This window comes from Scyliorhinus canicula, chromosome 8, assembly GCF_902713615.1.
Source record: "Scyliorhinus canicula chromosome 8, sScyCan1.1, whole genome shotgun sequence".
Lineage (NCBI taxonomy): Eukaryota > Metazoa > Chordata > Chondrichthyes > Carcharhiniformes > Scyliorhinidae > Scyliorhinus > Scyliorhinus canicula.
In genome coordinates, this window is record NC_052153.1 from 22,649,131 (window position 1) to 22,670,281 (window position 21,151).

Here is a 21,151-nt window from a genome sequence, read left to right on the forward strand (position 1 = left end):
AGTGACCCAAGCCGGGAATCGAACCTGGAGCTGTGGAGCAATTGTGCTAACCACTATGCCACCATGCTGCTCTATAACTCTCATTCACAGTTTCAAGGTTCTATGTGGATGTTAGGGCAGCACGGTAGCCCAAGTGGATAGCACTGTGACTTCACAGCGTCAGGGTCCCAGGTTTGATTCCCTGCTGGGTCACTGTCTTTGCGGAGTCTGTACGTTCTCCCCGTGTCTGCGTGGGTTTCCTCCGGGTGCTCCGGTTTCCTCCCACAGTCCAAAGACGTGCAGGTTAGGTGGATTGGCCATGATAAATTGCCCTTAGTGACCAAAAAGGTTAGATGGGGTTATTGGGTTACAGGGATAGGGTCGAAGTGAAGGTTTAAGTGGGTCGGTGCAGACTTGATGGGCCGAATGGCCTCCTTCTGCACTGTATGTTCTATGTTATAAACTCTGCTCCGTGTCATGCTTTTTTAATGGAAAAAGCAGCTTTGGAAAGGAAGTTGAAACATTTTGGTGGGAAGAACAAGTGCAAACAAAGCTTGGACATTATCTGGCAATGCTCCTAAAACTGTAAGCCACTTACAGGACTACATTTAATTAACAGAGAAGATCTTACCTGAGGATTCAAACAGTAGTGGTTTGTACATTAGTGGAGCACTGAACTGTTTCTTCATGCTCTGCCTATCATGTGCAAATCCTGAAACTAATAGCAGCACCCATATTTCTCCACCCTAACTGAAAGCTTCTTTAGGAAACCACGGCAATTGAATATTTTATCCTGTGCCAATGTAATTGTACTCTTCATTGTCAAAGTTGTCAGTAATTCAGTGATAGTGCCATCCAGGGACCCAGATTCAATTCCGGCCTTGCGTGACTCTGTGGAGTTTGCACATTATCCCCGTTTCTGCATGGATTTCCTCCCGGGTCCTCCGGTTTCCTCCCACAGTCCAAAGATGTGCAGGTTAGGGGAATTGGCCATGCAAAATTGCCCCTTAGTGTCCAGGGATGTGCACATTAGGTTACAGGGTTATAGGGGTAGGGCGGGGTGGACGGGGGAGTGGACCTGGATTGAGTGCTCTTTCAGAGGGTCAGTGCAGACCTGATGGGCGAAATGGCCTCCTGCACTGTAGGGATTCTATGATTTGGGGTGCAAGGGCAGAAGGTGGGTGGCCAGGCAGGCACATTGGATCCAACAGATAGGTTTTTCAAGTGTTTATGTCCTTGTGGGCAGCATGTTGGCACAGTGGGTAGCACTGTTGCTTCACAGCTCCAAGGATCCCAGGCTCGATTCCCGGCTTGGGTCACTGTCTGTGCACAGTCTGCATGTTCTCCCCGTGTCTGCGTGGATTTCCTCCGGGTGCTCCGGTTTCCTCCCACAAGTCCCGAAAGACATGCTGTTAAGTAATTTGGACATTCTGAATTCTCCCTCTGTGTACCCGAACAGGTGCCTGAATGTGGCGACTGGGGGCTTTTCACCGTAACTTCATTGCAATGTTAATGTAAGCCTACTTGTGACAATAAAGATTATTATTATGATTAGAAGGTGGGGGTTTTCAAGAAAGTATGATCTGCAGATTCCACTTGTAATCTCGTAGACGTAAACCATTAGCTCTATAGCCCTTCCCCTCCAGACGCTGTCTGACCTGTTGAGTGTTTCTGCAATTTTCTACTTCTATTTCCAACATCTGCAGTATTTTGCTTTGTTATGCTGCATGGTAGCCTGGTGGTTCTGATACTGGACAAGCAACACAGGCTCCAAGTTCAAATTCTAATACCTGGAATGGGTATGTTATCTTATGAGGAAAGGTAGAATAGGCTAGGTTTGTATTTGCTGGATTTTAAAAGACTTAAGCGGCGACTTGATTGAAATGTACAAGATCCCGAGGGGCCTTGACAGGCAGAGCTAGAGAGATTCTTGATGAACAATGGGGTGAAAGGTTATTGGGGTAGGTGGAAATGTGGAGTTGATGTTGCAATTAGATCAGCCATGACCTTCAAATACTCCCGTGACAGTCACGGTAGCCTGTGTAACCTTTCCTCATCACACATCCCATCTATTACTGGTATTAGTTGAGTAAATCTTCTCTGAACTGTTTCCAGCCCATTTACGTCCTCACTTAAATGAGGAGACCAGTACTGAACACAGCACTCGGGATGTGGTCACCGATACCCTGTATAACTGAAGCAGATGCTCCCTATTTTTGTAATGAATTCTCCTCACAAACAATAACATTCTATTAGATTTCCTAATTATTTGTTGCACCTGCGTGCTAACCTTTTGCGATTCATGCGCTAGGACACCCAGATCCCTCTGCATCTCAGGGCTGTGCTACCTCTCACCTTTTCGATAATATGTTTATTTTGTGATTTTGCGAGATGATTCCAGAAAATGTCTCTAAAACAGTTCCTAGATTGTAAAAAAAAAAATCCAGCTCGTTCACTAATACTAGACAGGGGTGAAAGCTGCAACCCGTATCTGACCTGACTGCCTTGTGATTCAGGTTGCCAACTCATCAGGATTTCCCTGGCGTCTCAAGGTGTTAAAAGACTAATCCCCAGGACATTGCCATGAATAAACTCTCAGATAAATCTCCAAGGCAATAAAAATTGGTATTTTTATAACATTCTCAAGGCGCAGGAATGTGGTGACTAGGCGCTTTTCACAGTAACTTAATTTGAAGCCTACTTGTGACAATAAGCGTGTTTCATTTGTCTTTGAACAATCTTTTTAACTAGTCATAAAAATATTGACGTGGAAAAAATGCTTATGGTGCACAATCAAAAATGATTCAATTGGACAATAAGTCTATTCACTCATTGCCATCGGAAGGCTGTGCATCATGAGGATAGGTCTGGCAGGTGACTGTTGGTGAATGTGTCTGGGGAGGTGGTAGGTTGGGGTAGCTGGAGGCAGCACATCATGTGGTGAAAACTCCAGGAATATGTCCAACTAGAGTTGGCAACGCTATGCAACAAGGCAATACGACTGGGCAATAAGTACTACCTTGCCGCATTCCAAGAACAATTTTTTAAAAAATGAGATTGCTTTATTTATTTATTTAGTTCTCCATTTTAACACAAAGCTGATGCTGCTAAATTCTCTTGAAGTCTGAACTCGTGAAAGAATCTGTTTAATGGCGGCGGAAGTTAACTTGCACATGCAAATTATATTCAATGAGAACATTTTGACCATATGTTCATTCCAGTATAATGAATACACCACCAAATCTCATAAAATAGATTAGTTGCTGAATTGTTCGTCAAAAGATGCAATCATTCTCGCTGGAGGAAACTGAACTTGTCCAGCTCCTACACTGTGAGCAGAGCAACAAAAGAGGTTCTGAAAATAGCATGTTCTGCAGGTTTGCCAATTACTGTGACAGCTGAAGAGTTCGCTCTTCTTGCTGAGGAAAGAGTGTGTGGAGAAAAATATCTGTGTAAGGGGAGTTACAAAGGAAGGACAAAAATGTTGCCTGAATAGCAGTTGCTTAGTTTGGATTAGATAAAATTGTGCGTGTTTAAAATTGCAAATCTTTCTGACATCCTGGGCAGGATTCTCCATTTAAGGGGGCTATGTTCTCCCGCCTCTTATTTTCGCTCACGCTAGGAGCTGCGCCCAGAGACAATTCACTATCGATTGTTTTATGATCCCCAACAGTTGCTAGGATACCAAACAGAAACCCCAATATTTTATATAATTTGTAAGCATGCAAGGAAAGGATACTTCGTTCCAGGAGTGATTCCACACGCAAATAGGGATATGGTATATTAAAACAAATCTATTAATAACTTTAATATCATAAAGACAAATACCTTTCAATTTCCCGTTAAACAATGCTTCACAATACAATGAAACAATCCTAATTGCTACCTTTACCTCCACTCAAACAAAACCCGTCTCTAGTCACAATCCATTTTAAATACAGTTAGCCAACCCAGGAATATTTGTTGTAAAGAGACATCTTGGATAAACCACTTTGAGAAATCGATATCCTTCAGGGTTCAAATTCCAGATTCTTGCCTGTTTCAACTACTGTTTCAACTACTGTTGAAACTGCCAGCCTTTGAAATTGCTCCTATCCTGATCCGAGGCAAATCTTTAACTCACTGTCCAGAGATCAGCTGCTGGTCTGTCCACAGTCAATTCCGTAACTGACTGTTTCTCCAGAAACTGCTAGTTTCTCCTCAGACATGAGACTATCCTCATTTGTCTGCTCACATCCCAATCTATAACTAAACTTCTTTAAACTGCAACCTCAACACCAAACTGCTTCAGCCCCTTGCTCCTCCCATTAACTGCATTATCTTGCCAAAGCTAAACACAATGGACAGGATTCTCCAAACCCCCGCCGGGTCGGAGAATCACCGGGGTGCGGTGTGAATCCCGCCCCCACTGGCTGCTGAATTCTTCGGCGCCGGAGATTCGGCGGGGGCAGGAATCACACCGCGCTGGTCGGCGGCCGCTTGCAGCGCCTCCCTCCCTGGCGATTCTCCAACACGCGATGGGCCGAAGTCCCGCTCGTTCTATGCAGGTCCTGCCGGTGTAAATTGGACTAGGTCTCTTACCGGTGGGGCGTGGGGCGATCTGGCCCCGGGGGGTGCCCCCACGGTGGCCTGGCCCGCAATCGGGGCCCACCGATCCTCGGGCGAGCCTGTCCCGTGGGGGCACTCTTTTCCGACGCGCCGTCCATGTGGTCCTCTCTCTCTCTCTTTCCCCCCCCCCCCCCCCCCCCGCGCATGCACGGGGATGATGTCAGCAGCTGCTGACGATGCCGCGCATGCACGGACCTGCACCGGCCGGCAGAGTCCCTTCGGCCCTGGCTGGCGCGACGCCAAAGACCTTCCACACCGGCCTTCGGGGCGCTAACCACTCCAGTGCCGGCCGAGCCCCTGAAGGTGTGGAGGATTCCGCACATTTGGGTTGGTTCGGCGCCGGAGTGGTTCATGCCACCCCGTCCCGCACGGTGCGGGAGAATCCCGCCCAATGTCTCCAATTTTCTACTCCCCAGCGAACTCTCTAAAAAGAACTCCATTAGCCTAACTTTTACGATGTTTAATTGCACCTCTTGTAGTCGCAAAGCGTGGCTACCTTGCAAACTGGGAATTTTAAGAACATGAATGCAGCAGTCTTTTACTCCCTACTGCTCCAAATACATATAATGCAATATATCTGAAATCCCTATATTCACTATTCTATTCATTCAAATTTACGCATGGTGGGAATTGCAATTGATTCCATCATGAATCCCGTTATCAGGCCACCATTTTGAGCGGGCGGCCTGATAGTGAGGTCCGGTGGCTGGTTCTTCTCCACCCCCCCGGGCAATGCAATTCTGCCCGCCAACCCATCACCACAGGATTTGCTGAGTCACCCTCCCGTCTTAACATCTGGAAAATGTCGCCCATCAGATGCTGGTGATCGAGCTTCAGAAATGATTATTTCGACAAGGTCATAAGAATGTAGTTGCAATTATTGTCTGGTAGTAATGCCTGAGATTAACCAGTAAAAAAAGAATAGTAGCAGGATTATAGAAGTGCCGCTGATGTAATTTTTTGAATACATTAGATTTTGTGTTTCTGTATTTGCAAAATCCAAATGAGAGTGAAATCATATTTTGACAATACAGAATTCAGCATGTAATTCCATCAAATTCTGAAAACATACACTTTTTATCTTTACCTGGCGCACAAATTTACTGTAAAAATACTTGTTTTAGCAGGGTGAGCCAGTAAGTTTTGCTGTTTCAGTTGTCTCTTGCTTAACCCTTGAATTATTCGCTGCAGCTTTTATGATGATCATCTTGAGTTTGGATCATTCTTTGACGTGCAACCACGCAACACTCAACGTTTTCCACGGTTAAAAGTTAAAGCTGCCAGTCAAATGCACATTTAATGTATTGTTTCATCCTACCAGCCATTACCGGCTAAGCAACATCTGGCACTATCTGAAAGAGCTCAGCATGTTTCCAAATCACATTGCCTGCTGTGCATTCACACAAGCTGACAAAAGGCTGCTGAATTTGCCCTTTTGTTTTTTTTGTAGTCATTCAATTTATTAGAAACGAAATAGACGCTAGACTTTCTCTTTGAAATTTTAAACGTTTTTATTGAATTCAAGTACTACAATATACAGTCTTTAAAAGTGAGTTATTTTATAAAACTATTGTAAAAAATGTGGTCTTCAGACATTTATGCATTTGTGCAAATACAACAGGATGAACTTCATCAAATACATTTGCACAAAATAAGCCTTTCTCAATAAATGGCCTCTTATCATGCATACTAATTTTTAATTCACACTTGTACTAAACTAAGTGGTAATGAAGTTTATTATAATGCTGGAGTCGATGTTTTGAATATTACGTACATCATGCTGAATTACTGGTCTTGCTGATTTTTTATTTACTTACAAGATTGCTGTTTGCCACAGTTCTTCCCTATTGCAATCCTGACTCATGCTTTATTTGTAGAGCATTTTTTCTCATTTGATCGTCTGGCAACATGCAAGATTCTGAGGGGGCTTGGCAGGGTCGACAGTTTCCTCTTGTGGGATAATCCAGAACCAGGGGAGCATAGTTTCAGATTAAGGGATCGCACGTTTAAGACTGAGACGAGAATTTCTCCTCTGAGAAACATAAATCTCTGGGATTCTCTATCTTGGAGGTCAGTGGAGGCAGAGTCACTGAATAGATTCAAGGCTGAGATAGACACATTCTTTAACAGTAGGGGAGTTGAAGGTTATGGAGAACAGGTAGGAAAGTGAAGTTGAGGCCAAGATCAGATCATTCTTGATCTTATCTATTAATGGAGCCAATTAAAGGGGCCATATCCTCCTCCTATTTCTTATGTTCTTTTATGACGATATATGTTGCTCTGCCTATGAATTTACACTATTGCCCAACTTTGAGAGAAAAGAGTAAAGCTTGCCCCTTTCAGATTTAATTCCGATAAATGCAATCAATGTATTCACATCTACAGTCATAATTTCTTCATCAACGTTTGAACGCAGCATATAAATGAGTAATCAGAACTCGATGGAAGATTTTTTTTTAGAACATAATTGTGTGCTTTACTCTCAAGTGTGCCTTTGCTGTCAAGTTCTAGATAGTAGCTGATTGACAGACTATTATTGCAAACCCAGCTATTCAGTTTTAAGAGTTAGAGATCAGATTGCATTTGAAAGGCGAGTCATTTAGGAAGCTATTGGGCAGCAGCTACTCCTAGATTTTCAGGTTTAACCATGTATCCCCCTTCCTATGAAGTTTCTGTGTGATTTACATGTAAAAAAAATAGTGAGCATCATTAGCCTTGCCTTTGTTTCAAGCATAGATTCTGGCTGCTAGTGTGATGAAGTAAATCATATTGAAGTAACTGCAGGAGAATTGTATGTTGAAAATCAGTTATTGTGTAAATATAATTGAAAATATATTCCATTTCTACCTCTCAGTATTTCTCAAATAGTAAATTACTATTAACTTTGGACAATAGAAGCAGAATCTAAGTGAGTTGATCAGTCTTTAACACAGTTTTTATGAAAACTGTTTGGCAAATGCACTGTGATGGGAGAGGAGCTATATTTGCCATGATGCAGCTGACATTGATACATTTCAGTGTGATTTATTACGTTACACAGTGTGCCAAAATCTATTGTCTGAATACAGGTGGTGCAAATGACACTCACCACTATCAAAGTGCAAATCATACAGACGGACAGGACGTGCTTCAACCCAATAATCCAGGAGTTGCCTGTTCGATAGGTCCCAAAAACTGCTCATGATCCAAAGGCAAAGAATGTTATGAAATTGCTGTACTTGCATGATAGATATAAACTAAACTTACCACAAAAGATTTGGGCTTTCCCATTTCAGTCTAAGTGTCCTTTTAAATAGCATGGTAAGGTTTAACTACGGCCAACAAATCTATCTGTGATGCATGATTAACTACCAGTGTGCAGACAAAGAACTTCAGTGATTAATAAGATGTTATAATTATATTTTGTTTACAGTTTTATCTCCTCTCCCGCAATATTTCTTTATTTTGCTATTTGTATCTAATTTGGCATTCTATTTATCTTTCTCACTACACTTCCTGGATCAAGATTTTGTGCTTTTTGTAGCAGTTTTTCAGCCTCATTGGTGAAGGGTGATATAGTTGTGTGCCCTGGTCTCACAGTTCCCGACTTTCTTCATCTCCCACTGACAAAATCTTGTTATGCAAGGCTGTTGGAAATTAAACAGGCAAGGGCAAGTCGGTGAGCTACAGTAAATTCGGCTCTCTGTAAGCCAGCAAGAAACATTGTCAAACATCTTGACACATTTCTGCTGTGAAATGTTGATTTATGCATAGAGGTGCTTTTCTAAAATGTTAATGTGTTCCCAAAGAATTTTTTTTTTCATCGGCGGTGTTCAGGTGAGCTCCATGGCATCCAGGGTGCTTCACCGGCCAGCCTGACCCAAGCATACAAGAAACTTTAGCAGACACAAAAGTAGGAGCAAATAAAAGGAGAAAATGCTGAAACTATTCAGCAGGTCAGGCAGCATCTTGAAAAGAATCCATCCATATGCAGAGGTTCAGCTTCTACCAAAGAAAAATGAAGACTATGAATGTGGCAAATAATCCATTGTATCAAAATTTCAAAATCCAGCTTCTTTCATTCACATCACCACACTTTGACTTCATTATTGTAGAATAGTGTTGAGAGTGCTATCATTTAATAACATGACCAACACAAATATAAGGGTTTTTAAAATACGTGTTATCTTTTTGCCTTTGTAGAGCAAAAATTGCTTAGAACTTGGTCCTCCAGCAGAGGGAGAAGTTGTCCAGGTGAGATGGACTGATGGACTGCTGTATGGTGCCAAATTTGTGGCATCGAACATTATTTACATGTACCAGGTAAGAGTTGTTTTACTTGGAATTTGTTGGAGGAAATATTTAAACTTTTAACGTTTTAATGAGCAGACTGTTAGGAGATAGTGTTGGTTTAAATTATTGATGTTTTTATTTGTGGGTATTCGAAATAATGTACAAATTTAAGCTTAATTTGTGTTTCTGTACTTCTGTGCTAAGGAAAGATTAGAACTTTAGTTAGCTTCATGTTAAACAAATGGGCCTACATGTCTGTTGCACTGTGCCTGCATTGTAATTCAAAGGTTTACGACATGAAGCAATTCCAGGTTTTAAATAAGTAATTCAATGGAAGAATTTCTAAGTTTATTTGTGGCGGGTTTTCAGGAAGTACCCCGCTGGCTCTACCAGGGAGTTCCCCACCACTATCCAATGACACTTAGTCACATTTTTGGACCCTGGAGACTTGCTCACCGATTTAGCCCACGCTTAGAATTTTGTTCGCAACTGGAGCTGAACTCTGAGATCAGGCCGCCATTTTGAAAGGATGCCCTGATCTCTAATGAGTTTGTGGGTCCCCCACCCATGGGAAATGTCACCTCCCATACATATGGACACTACCCCACATCCTCCCAGGTGAAGACACCCTGCTATGGAGTCCCTGGGACACCTTCCCCCCCCCCCCCCCCCCACTTAAAGCCTCCGAATGCCCCCTTCCAGCACACTTTACAGCACCCCTTCCAGGATTCCTGTCATACCCCTGACTTCCCAGCAGCCCCTATGTACCTGAAGAGCACACCCCCAGCCTTCAAAACCCCCGTCAACCACCTTTCATGGGCATGGCCCCTCGGTTCCTGGCCCTTGGCAGTGCCATCCTGGCACCTGGGCAATGCTCCTGCCAGCTTGACAGTGCCACTAGGGCATCTTGGCAGTGCCAGGGTGACAGTGCCAAGGTGCCAGCTGGACAGTGCCAGGTTGCCTGGGTTCCAGGTGGAGGGCAAGGGGGCCACCCTGCGCTATCACAGACCACCCAGGGGCCTCCAATGACCCAGAAGACCTCCCCGGGTGCCATTCCATGTGGTCCACATTCTTGCGAACCAGTAGTGATTGGCACCCAGTTGCCGCCTTCCTGGGGATGCCGATGGACCGAGGGAGGCAGATAGATCCCGGGTAGATAGGCCTTAATTAGGTGTAAAACCTACTTTAGCGAGCGCCGTTTGGTCCCGCCTCTTTTGGGCACAGTTCCGATTCCGACGCCTCGCGGAATTTGGATGTATCCCGTGAGGCGCAGAGGCTGCCGGAAACCCGGGGGAGGCTTCACCTGGGATTTACCGGCCACGTTGTCCTCACCCGTGCGCAATGTGGCCGCTAGATCGCGTCCAAGCTATTGCTTTGCAACCAAAGGCTCGCCCTTGGATAGCAAGAACTTCTGAGTTAGTTGTAATCTGGACCAGAAAAGCTGGACACAAGGAATGGAACTGCAGAAGGCAGATTTCTCAAAAGAATAGAGACTGCCTGTTCAGGCAGGACAATACAGGTATTCAGAAAACAAACCCTAGAAACTAAAACCAGCCAGAAATCCGAGTTTGAGAGTTCCAGGAAGTTAAAGGAATAAATAACAGGAATCTGAACAAGGTCTACCGAAGTTAAAGAAGCTGTGCGAGAAGCCCCCAGTTAAAGAACTGCAAGATATAGACTGGAGAAGAAAGCGAGTGAAAAGCCAGACATCTGAAGGAATCCTAAGATTGGTGACACCGTAACAGCCTGTGAAGCAGTTGTGTTCTATTGGTGTGGCTGGGTACCTGAGAGATTATATGGAAACATGAATGCACGTGGCAATCCAGGGCAAAAAAATTACTGAATGAAGAGTTTGAGATCCTCGAGGTGGATCCTTGGTGAAGACATCGGAGAGAAAGACTTGTGTTGGAGAATATTTCAACATGTTCTTCAAGAGTGGAGTTTGGAGACACTGGTGTGAAAGCCATAAACCCAGTGAGACCAGTTGGCTCACAGTGTGACAAGCATTTGGGTAATTTGCTGAGAAATCGACAAAGCTGTTTTGGGTGGCACCTGTCACTTGGTTTTAGCGTGTGGTGCGTTTGACCACATTTCGCCTATAAGTTTACATGGACTGTGTGCTGATTGAGAACATCAGACTATAAGATATATTTTGTAACTTGTGTAATCTTAAGCGTTCTGTGTGTATCTGTCAAGGTATAATAGAAGTGAAGGAGTAGTGTATTATAGTTTTTTAAAAATATTTTTATTGAAATATTTCAAAAATTTTATAACAGTAACAGAAAAAGAACATTAAACATTGAAATGGCGAAAAAATAGACATTTCCCCAATCGGCTCTATCTTCACAGACCCCATGAAATAACATAAAACAACACTTACCCCCCACCCCTCCCTCGGAAAGCTGCTACTGCCGACATTTTAAATTTCTCCAAGAAAGTCAACGAATGACTGCCACCTCCGGGAGAACCCTAGCATTGATCCTCTTAAGGCAAACTTTATTTTCTCGACACTGAGAAACCCAGCCATGTCATCTACCCAGGTCTATACACGCGGGGGTTTTGAGTCCCTCCACATTAAAAGGATCCGTTTCCGGGCTACCAGGGAGGCAAAGGCCAGAACGTCGGTCTCTTTCACTGTAGTGTATTATAATTAATCTTTTCGTGTTAAATAAATGTTTTAACTCTTTTGTTAAAAAATAATTGGCAGTCCTGCCAATTAATCTGTTCACCAATGTCTTTCAACAAAAAATAAAAGTTACGATAAGCCGGGGTACCGCTCTGAGAACTGGCTGCCCTGCAGTAACATCAGCTGGGATCGTAACCAGACGCACGCAAAATAAATAACCATAGAACCTCTCCTCTTCTCGTTTCTCCATTCTATCTAGGAAAAAGTTAGCAAGGTGAATTTGTGCACCATGATTGCAAAATAATTTGCATCCCTCTTAAAAATTGTTTTAATTGCAAATACCTTAAAAATGTATGAATGGTGCTGTAGATGAAAGAGAATGTTTCATTTTAAGCTAGTTAAGTCACTTGATTGCAAATTCCATTGATCGTGTATGATAACAGCCAGTTTATCAAGAAGGATGCTGCACACAAGCAGTCAAATCTGTGGGCAGTGTTCGAAATGGAGCAGGATCAGAGGTGGAATGGGGAGGGGGGGGAATAATTGAATCAAGTTCAGTGAGAGTGCAGAGTCAAGTGAGAGCTGGAGAGAAAGGGAGGACGATAGGAGGAGGAGAGGAAATGAAGGGAGGGTGAAGAAAGATATTATTCAATTAACTACGTCTTTGTGAAATTATGTGGGCAAATGCTGAACATAAGAGTCATAGAATCCCTACAGTGCAGAAGGAGGCCATTTGGCCCATCCGGTGTTCATCTGAAAGAGCACCCTAACCAAGGCACACTCTTCCACCTTATCCCCATACCCCATTACTCCACCTAACATTTGGACACTAAGGGGCAAGTTAGCATGGCCAATCCACCCAACGTGAATATCTTTGGACTGTGGGAGGAAACTGGAGCACCCGTAGGAATCCCATGCAGTCATGGGGAGAACATGCAGACTCAATACAGACAGTCACCCAAGGTCAGAATCAAACTCGGCGCTGTGAAGACAGCAGCACTAACCATTGTGCCACCGTTCTGCTCCTTGGTTGCAACATCTGTCTCTTGGCTGAGGCAGAAAGCTTCAGTAAATGTGAAGTCAAGAAGTTCTCGATATTATGGTGGCTATTGTTTTGTCAGTAAATGCAAAGAACAAAGAAAAGTACAGCACAGGAACAGGCCCTTCGGCCCTCCAAGCCTGCACCGACCATGCTGCCCGTCTAAACTAAAATCTTCTGCACTTCCGGGGTCCGTATCCCTCTGCTCCCATCCTATTCATGTATTTGTCAAGATGTCCCTTAAAAGCGAGCTCCAGGCACCCACTACCCTCTGTGTAAAAAAAACTTGCACTGTGCAGTTTTTGTGCAGCACGAAGTTTGCACAGAACATAGTCTTGCAGACAGCAATGTGAGCAGCATAAAATAAGAGCCAGTCCACTTGATCTGTTTTTGATGGTGCTTGCTAAGAAATAAATATATTTTAGCCCTGTTGGCATCGCTCCATCTACAAGAGTTGATGGACACAACAAATAATCCATTTGGGTGTGGATCTCTTAATTTGGTGCGCTTTTGCTGATGGCTGTTAAGACCAATCCTTGAAAGGCAATTTCTTTTTTTTTGTGCTGGGTTTTTTCATAGGGTTTTAACATTTTGTATTTCACAACTCGTATGTTACATTTCACATAACCACACCGAAAAGAGGAGAAATAAAGCAAGCAAGAAATAAAAGGAGATAAAAAATACAAGCAAAAGTCAGTAGAGGTAATTACACACAATTGCTTGCCAAATTACATTGTGGGTTGTTGTTTTCGATATTGGTGCTTGTTGCCAAGCAGCTGTTGGCACCGACCATTGTGTTAATTCATGCCAGCCCTCAAGAGGTGTCGTCATTTCCCTCTTTCACCAGATCTTAACTTTCGATGTTTAGGGCCTTCTTCCCATGCTTGCAAAGCACCCTTGAGGCAGAGCCTTGGGCGCTCTGCTGGTCATCTGGCTCCTGCTATCTTGCCAGACCAAAGGTCCTTGTGTATGTGACCATCATCCATCCCGTAGGTGTGCTCGAGCCAACAAAGCTGCCTCTGATTAATGCAACACACTTGAGACCTCTGCCTTTGATAGGACTGCCCCATCTGAACTTTTGTCTTGCCCGGATGTATCCATAATGAGCCACAGATAGCGAAGATGCAAGTTGCTGAGCTTCTTTCCTGGTAGCTGTAAGTCACCAATGTTTCACAGCCTTACAGCTAGATGTTGAGAACACAGGCCTTATAAGCTGACAGCTTGGTCCGAAGGGTGATATTGAGATCTGCATCAAGGGACAGGTTGTCTGTCACCGTGAACCGAAGGAGCAGAATTTGAAATGAAAAAATGAAAACCGCTTATTGTCACGAGTAGGCTTCAATGAAGTTACTGTGAAAAGCCCCTAGTCGCCACATTCCGGCGCCTGTCCGGGGAGGCTGGTACGGGAATCGAACCGTGCTGCTGGCCTGCCTGGCCTGCTTTAAAAGCCAGCGATTTAGCTCAGTGAGCTAAACCAGCCCCTAACCACTTTCTTTGCTAACCACTTTCTGTGGGAATGGACAGAGATGCGGCAGCTTCTCCCAATACCACCATTTTCTTGATACTTATAGTCAGTGGGAACAGGTTTACAGGCTTGGCAGAGGCAACCTTTAAGTCTTTGTAGTTGAGTTGCTATGTCAGCGAGTAGCCAGCGTTGTCAGCGTAGAGGAGTTCCCTGATCAGGACACAATGGGCGGGATTCTCCTTTGGCTGACGCCGAAATCAGGCAATTGGGACTGGCTTAGTGGTAAAAACTGGGTGGCATGGACAAGTTGGGCAGAAGGACTGTTTTCATGCTGTAAACTTCTATGACTCTAAATGCAATTGGACGGAGAATAGATCCAACACTAAAATCACGGTGGGTGCCGATTTGACACCAAATCGCAATTCTACGTCACCTCGACAGCAGCACCAATGTGGTCTGGAACGCACGTACAGTAAACACCATTTGCATATCATTAGCGCTCCTGACCCGGTGTTCTCTGGGGCCTCTGTGATTCTCTGCCCCTGATGGCCGAGTTCCCGACAGGTTGGTTCGCCTATGCTTTTAAAAATAGTGAAACCAGTGTCGTGGCTGCTAAGGGAGAGAGAGGTACGGAAAGTGTCCAACATCGCCATAGTTTCCTGACATTTGTGCTACTTCTTCAAGGGCTGAGGGAGTAGGGGTGGGGGGGCTGTGGTGGATGGGCACGGAACACCATTGTCACAGCCGAAAGGCAGTCGTTCAGCTGCTCATACCCCTGACAGCTCACTGTGAACTTAGAGCCACGGGTCGTACAGGTAACCCCCCCCCCCCAAGTTGCCATCTGGTCCCAGCCGACCCATCAGATATATGGGCATGCTCCAGCACAACCAGTGCCATCTTGTTGGCTGGGATGAGGTGTGTGGGGATTAATGTGTTTGTGCGACTGCAGCTTGTAGCCTCCCGAGTGTCATTCATGGACCCAGCAAGTCCCACACCGTTTTTCATTGGAATTGATAGTGTTCGACTTGGCACCAGTGCTAGCCCCTCAACAGTCGCTGAATCAGTCCAGGTTCGGTGCCAGTTTTGCCATCGTGAAAGTCCACGAATTCTGCACCAGTGTCAACACTTAGTCTCAGAAATGGAGAATCCTGCTGAATGTGTTTTTGTCTTCAATTTCAGCCTTTATATATTGTTGAACTTTCCATCTGATCTAGTTTGCAAGCAGATTGAGTCCATATCTGCAGTGAGGGAAAAAGTCAAGTGCATGGAGAAGATACCAAACAGTGTAGGCTATGACACAGCCCTGTTTTACTCCATTCTTCACTCTGAACCTGTTGGAAGAGGCACCGCCAATCTGTACAGTGCAGTGCATGTTCTCATGGAAGGAGCAGATAAGGCTAAGGAGTTTAACATTGTATATTTATGTATAGAACAGTACAGCACAGAACAGGCCCTCCGGCCCTCGATGTTGTGCCGAGCAATGATCACCCTACTTAAACCCACGTAACCCGTATACCCGTAACCCAACAATCCCCCCATTAACCTTACACTACGGGCAATTTTTAGCATGGCCAATCCACCTAACCCGCACATCTTTGGACTGTGGGAGGAAACCGGAGCACCCGGAGGAAACCCACGCACACACGGGGAGGACGTGCAGACTCCACACAGACAGTGACCCAGCCGGGAATCGAACCTGGGACCCTGGAGCTGTGAAGCATTGATGCTAACCACCATGCTACCGTGAGGCCCCCTTAGGGGGCCTCACACAGTATGTCCTGTGTTTTTCATGTATGGAACAATCTACCTGGTCTGTACGCAGAACAATACTTTTCACTGTACCTCAGTACACGTGATAATAAATTCAATCAAATCAACCAATTTTTCTGAAGATTTTGCTGAGCCCTACTCCGAAGACCATATTGAATGCCTAAGTGAGATCTATGAAAAAAATAAGGTAGTGGGTTCCCTGCACTTCATTTATCTGGCATTTGGAAAAGATCATGTCCATAGTAGGCGTTCTGGCATTAAAACCGCACTGTGCTTCTGTGTACACTCAGTCTGCAAGTAGATGGAGTCTTCTATGAAGACCTTCCCTGTGATGCAAAGGAGTGAGATGCCTTTGTAGTTGTTGCAGTCTCCCTCAGAAGTAAACAGATGTTCCGCTGGATGGTACAGCTTTGCTTCTGTGAATCAAGTATTTCTGCATCTATTGCCACAACTTTATGACCTTCTCCTTCTCTGCTGGGAGATAGGTTTTGTTACACAGGAGATGTGTGACGCCAAAGTCTTCACACTGTACAGGAACAAAAGTGACAGAATAATTTTGGCTCTGCTGCTCTTCAAATAGCATAATGGAAGCTTTTATGTCCAAATAAGCTGGTGGATGGGCTTTGAGCTGAATGCCTCTCTGGCAAAAAAGCACCAACAAAACAAAAGGCAATCAATCTGAATCATCTGTTCAAGTCCTGACTTAGAAGCAAAATTGTTGCTCCTGAGCTAAAGTTGAACATTATTTTCATATCTTGGAACGAGGGACCAAAAGTATTTTCTGGAGATTCCTTTCTCTTCTCTGTTGCCAATCTAAGTGGTGATTGAGTTATTGCACAAAAAGGCATAATCTAGACAGTGAATCTTGGGTGCCATTGACTCTCCATGGACACTGCTGAAGGAAACAATGCAGGGTAGGGATTTAAGTCAGAGGACAGATTAATATATTGGTTACTCTGTCACTATGACCAGCACTGATTATTTGATTTTTTAACTCCTTTCATGAAAATAATTTGCATTTTATCTCTCCAAGGAGACCCTTTGATAGTGGGCAGCACAATGGAAGAATGGTTGGCACTGTAGCCTCGTAGCTCCAGAGACCCGGGTTCGATTCTGGCCTTGGGTGACTGCATGGAATTTTCACATGCTCCTCGTGTCTGCTCGAGTTTCCTCCGGGTGCTCCTGTTTTGTCCCACAGTCCAAAGATTTGCACGTTAGGTAGATTGGCCATGATAAATTGCCCCTTAGTGCCCAAAGATGTAGGTGAGTTAGAGTTATGGGGATAGGGTGGGGCATGGGCCTAGGTAGTGTTCTTTTGGAAGGTCAGTGCAGACTTCATGGGCCAAATGGCCTCCTTCTGCACTGTAGGGAATCTCTGAATGGTTTCCTGAGCTGGCGAACAGTGACTTTTTGGTGTAAGGGTATGCTGACACTCAGGCATGAACACAGTGTTAATGTTATATTTTGCACTGCTGCTACATTACAATCATATTGTTAATGTTAATCATGGGGCTAAATCGTCCAGTCTCCGAATCGTCAGTGACTGAAAGTGCACCAAAGCAGTATGTCAGGATCCCGTGCAAATCCTGATGCGTAGACCTACGTGGGAATTGTCTGGGAAATTTCAACTTCTGATGGACAATCCTTCTTCTGCCTGGGACCCTCAGTGAGTGTCTCCAATTCTGAGTTAGTTGGAGAGTTGCGACAGTTCCATAGGATTTAACAGGAAATGTTAGACAGGTTAAAACCTTGACTAACTTCTTGATAACTCCACAACCAATTGTCCCATTACACGCCTGACGACCCTCATCCCTGCAATTACCCCTCCTGACCAGACCTGAATACCTTTCCTAATCCAACTCTCACCTACCCATTTCACTTGGCTACCACTTACCCACCTCACGCTGTCACCCACCCAACCTACTTACCCATTCATTCACGCGTCCATTCATCCACTCACCTATTCTGTCACCCATTCCCTAACATTCAAACTGGACATTTAAGATTGCCATATGGCAGCTAGTGGCGTAAAAAGGGGGACTGCCCTGTCTTCCCCGGCCTCTACTCCGTTCCAGTGGAGTTCCTTGATGGATGCTGCACTGCATTCCTGGGAAAGCCAGGCTCAAAGACCCAAGGAAATGCTCAGTAGCGTTGAATCAAATCCAATGATCACTGCTGTTGCCTGGAAGATCCAGACCATGATGTCACCGACATGCACAACTGCTGAATGACACTTAACATGGGATTTGCCATTGATAACCTGCCAAAGAATTTTTCAATACATTTTGAGATGAAATGTTGCAATCCATTCAGCTTTTTATTATTTAATAGATGTTGCAAAACAGTAACTTTACTGCACCAGTATATCAGACGCTTTCAACCTATTGTGCTCTCTCTGATTTTCTCTCTGCTTGCGAAGGACTAAATTGTGCATTTTAATTCTATCCTGTCAGTTTGACTTTTATTTCTTCAATCTTCTTGGTGTTTTCAGTAGCCTCTGCCCATATCCCTTTTATATAATGTAATAGACATTGAAAGGTAGGCAACAGTAAGCTTTTGAGTTACCATTTCTGTGGGAAGTACCTGATGCAAACTTTGCATCTCACCTGACAGTGGGACTTGATGGTTCGAACCCCCTGTACGACTGAAAACTATTTTTTTTGCGTAAGCATCAATTTCCTTCAGTTATCATTGAGTGTCACTAACTGAGGTAGGGCTCAATCGGTACTCAGCTGTGAATAAATAATTAACATGTTCAGCAGTTGCCAAAAACTTAGCGCCACCTGCCTCTTTAAGATGTACAATAAAGTTTAATTTTAATTCAAAACGTTTTGATTTGCTTTTTTTTTGAGTTTGGATTTTAAAAGTCATGAAATCTACTGTGAGTAAATAATTAACTTTAGGCAGGTCAAATATAAAAGAAAATGTTAGTCATGAAAAATTTTCAGATTTGTTTGTGAAGTCAGAAGATGCCAACAATAATGCTCTAGGTTTTGTCAATTAACATAGTTCTACATAATGAGGTAACTTTTTTAAGGCTTCATCATGTTTAATGCAAATATTGAGTTCACTTTTTGGGAATAATCACTGTGTTTCTTCATCATGCTTCATCAAGTTGAACATTAATTTATTACTGGCCTGTAAATCTACAGTCTCATATAATAGCAAGGATCCGAAAGGGGCAACTTTAACTCACAAAGTGGATTTGGGTGGGGTGGAAATCTAAAATGTAAAAAACCTGAAATAGTAACTGCACCTCCCTCAAACCCATCTATTTTAAGTTTTAGCACAGATGGGGGGGGGGGGGGGGGGGGGGTAGGAGGTCTTAAGAAATCTGAAAGGTTGAAAGGAGGCAAAAAGGACCAGATCCATTGGGTAGGTGCCTTTATCGCTCTGCCTTAGGGCTAAGAGCCACAAGTGTGCTTCCTTTCAGTACACCAAGCTTACCTTTGAACACGGCCGTTACCTCCAAGATATATCATGATGTAAGAACCCCACAGCCCTCCAACACCAAACAGCACCCTCCAACACATGATTATCGATTCTTCCTTTCTTTATGGTCACTGATCCTGTGCCCATCACAATTACTGAACCCCTCCCTCCAACAGGAGACTTCCCTCTGACCTTTCCCCCGTACCCCTTCAATCTTGCAGTTCTTGCTCAACTCCCCCACTCTGACCATGAGTGCTAGAACTGCCCATGTCCCCTGATGTTACCTGAATCCCAAACCTCCCTCGACCTCCTCCATCTCTGTATCCAATCACCATCGCATTTGCCCAATCTTTCCCACAGTCCAACTCTACCTCTGATGTCTTGCCTATCCCCCTCGAGCCCTGACCTGCCTTTGATTTTGCTCCATCCATCCCACAAGATCTACTCCGAATATGGACGAAATCTATCTGTTTCTGGAATACTGCTTTTTCTGGAGCACTTCTCACCTGGCAGGCTGACTTCTGAGTGGGGGAAAGAAAAACGTGCATGCAAAGAATTGAAACTCCATGACATTCAGGAAACCATTATTAGACGTTTAACTGCTGTTGTATAAAGAGTCAACGGTTCTGCTCCTTTACACAGACACCTTTATTTTACTTTAACAGACTCTGCACAAAAGTCTATCATCACAGCACCTGACATAAAGGCCACCTGAAGCCTCTTTACATAATCAATGTCAATTATTGGATACTTAACATAAATGAGACAACTAATTGGAATGTCTCTTAACCCATTACTTAACAACCATTTCCTGATCATAAATTTGGTAGCCACGGTAAACTACAGGGCCAAAGGCTTTTGTGTGTCAACCAACTTCAGTAATTCTGCACTCTGTCCTTAGTCTTGGATTTGAATTGATATTTTTTCCCGATCTAATACTAATCTTAGGAGCGCCACCTTCTTTGCAACCTCAAAGATGACTGAAGAGATAGTGGATGCATTGGTTGTAATATTCCAATGTTCCTTGGAATCTGGAACGGTTCTAGTGGTTTGGAAAACCAGAAATGTGATCCTGCCCTTCCCAAATTAAAGAAAGGAGGGATACAGAAAGTAGCAACTTATCGGTCAGTTCGTCTACCATCTGTAATTGGGTAAATGCTGGAGACCATTATTAATGAACTAGTTGCAGGGCATTTAAGAAATCATGCTATGTTCAAATAGAGTCACATGGATTCTTGACAAATTTATTAGGGTTCTTTGAAAATGTAACAATAAAGATGAATAAGGGGGCCAGTAGATGTATTCAGTTTGGCTTTTCAAAATACATTAAGTAAGCTGCAACATTAAAAGGTTCCTGCATACGTTAAGAACTATCTTCACCTATCACACACATCCAACCCTGCAATATCAGACGCTCTCTCCGATCATTCTCAATCTCCAACGCTTGCCCCACCACACCCCCAACTCCTACACTTCTTAATAATAATGATCTTTGTTGTCACAAGTAGGCTTACATTAACACTGCAATAAAGTTACTGTGAAAAGCTTCTAGTCAGCACATTCCAGCGCTTGTTCAGGTATACAGAAGGTGAATTCAGAATGTCCAATTCACGTAACAGCACGTCTTTCTGGACCTGTGGGAGGAAACCCACGCAGTTACGAGGAGAATGTGCAGTTACCGCGCAGACAGTGACCCAAGCCAGGAATCAAACCCTGGTCCCTGGTGCTGTGAAGCAACAGTGCTAACCACTGTGCTACCATAAATGGTGTTCAGGATAATATGTCAACAAGGATAGAGGATTGGTGAACTAACAGGAAATAGGGTTTCAGAATAATTTGGGCCGTTTCCAGGTTGGTGAGCTGTAACGAGTGGCGTGCAACAGGGATTAGTGCTGGGACCACTACTGTTTACAATCAATATTAATGTCATGGATGAAATCTGTTGTAGCCAAATTTGCTG

General features: G+C 44.0%; 1 protein-coding gene across 4 annotated transcripts in view; it reads left to right on the forward strand.

Moving 5' to 3' along the window:
• The window catches only part of LOC119970159 (lysine-specific demethylase 4C-like), a 478,393-nt gene that overhangs the window by 423,034 nt on the left and 34,208 nt on the right, over positions 1-21,151 (forward strand). For all 4 annotated transcript variants that reach the window (XM_038804261.1, XM_038804264.1, XM_038804265.1 and 1 more), the window contains one exon: positions 8,770-8,889. In XM_038804261.1, coding sequence (XP_038660189.1) covers positions 8,770-8,889 — 120 coding nt within the window. The remainder of the gene's footprint in view (positions 1-8,769; positions 8,890-21,151) is intronic.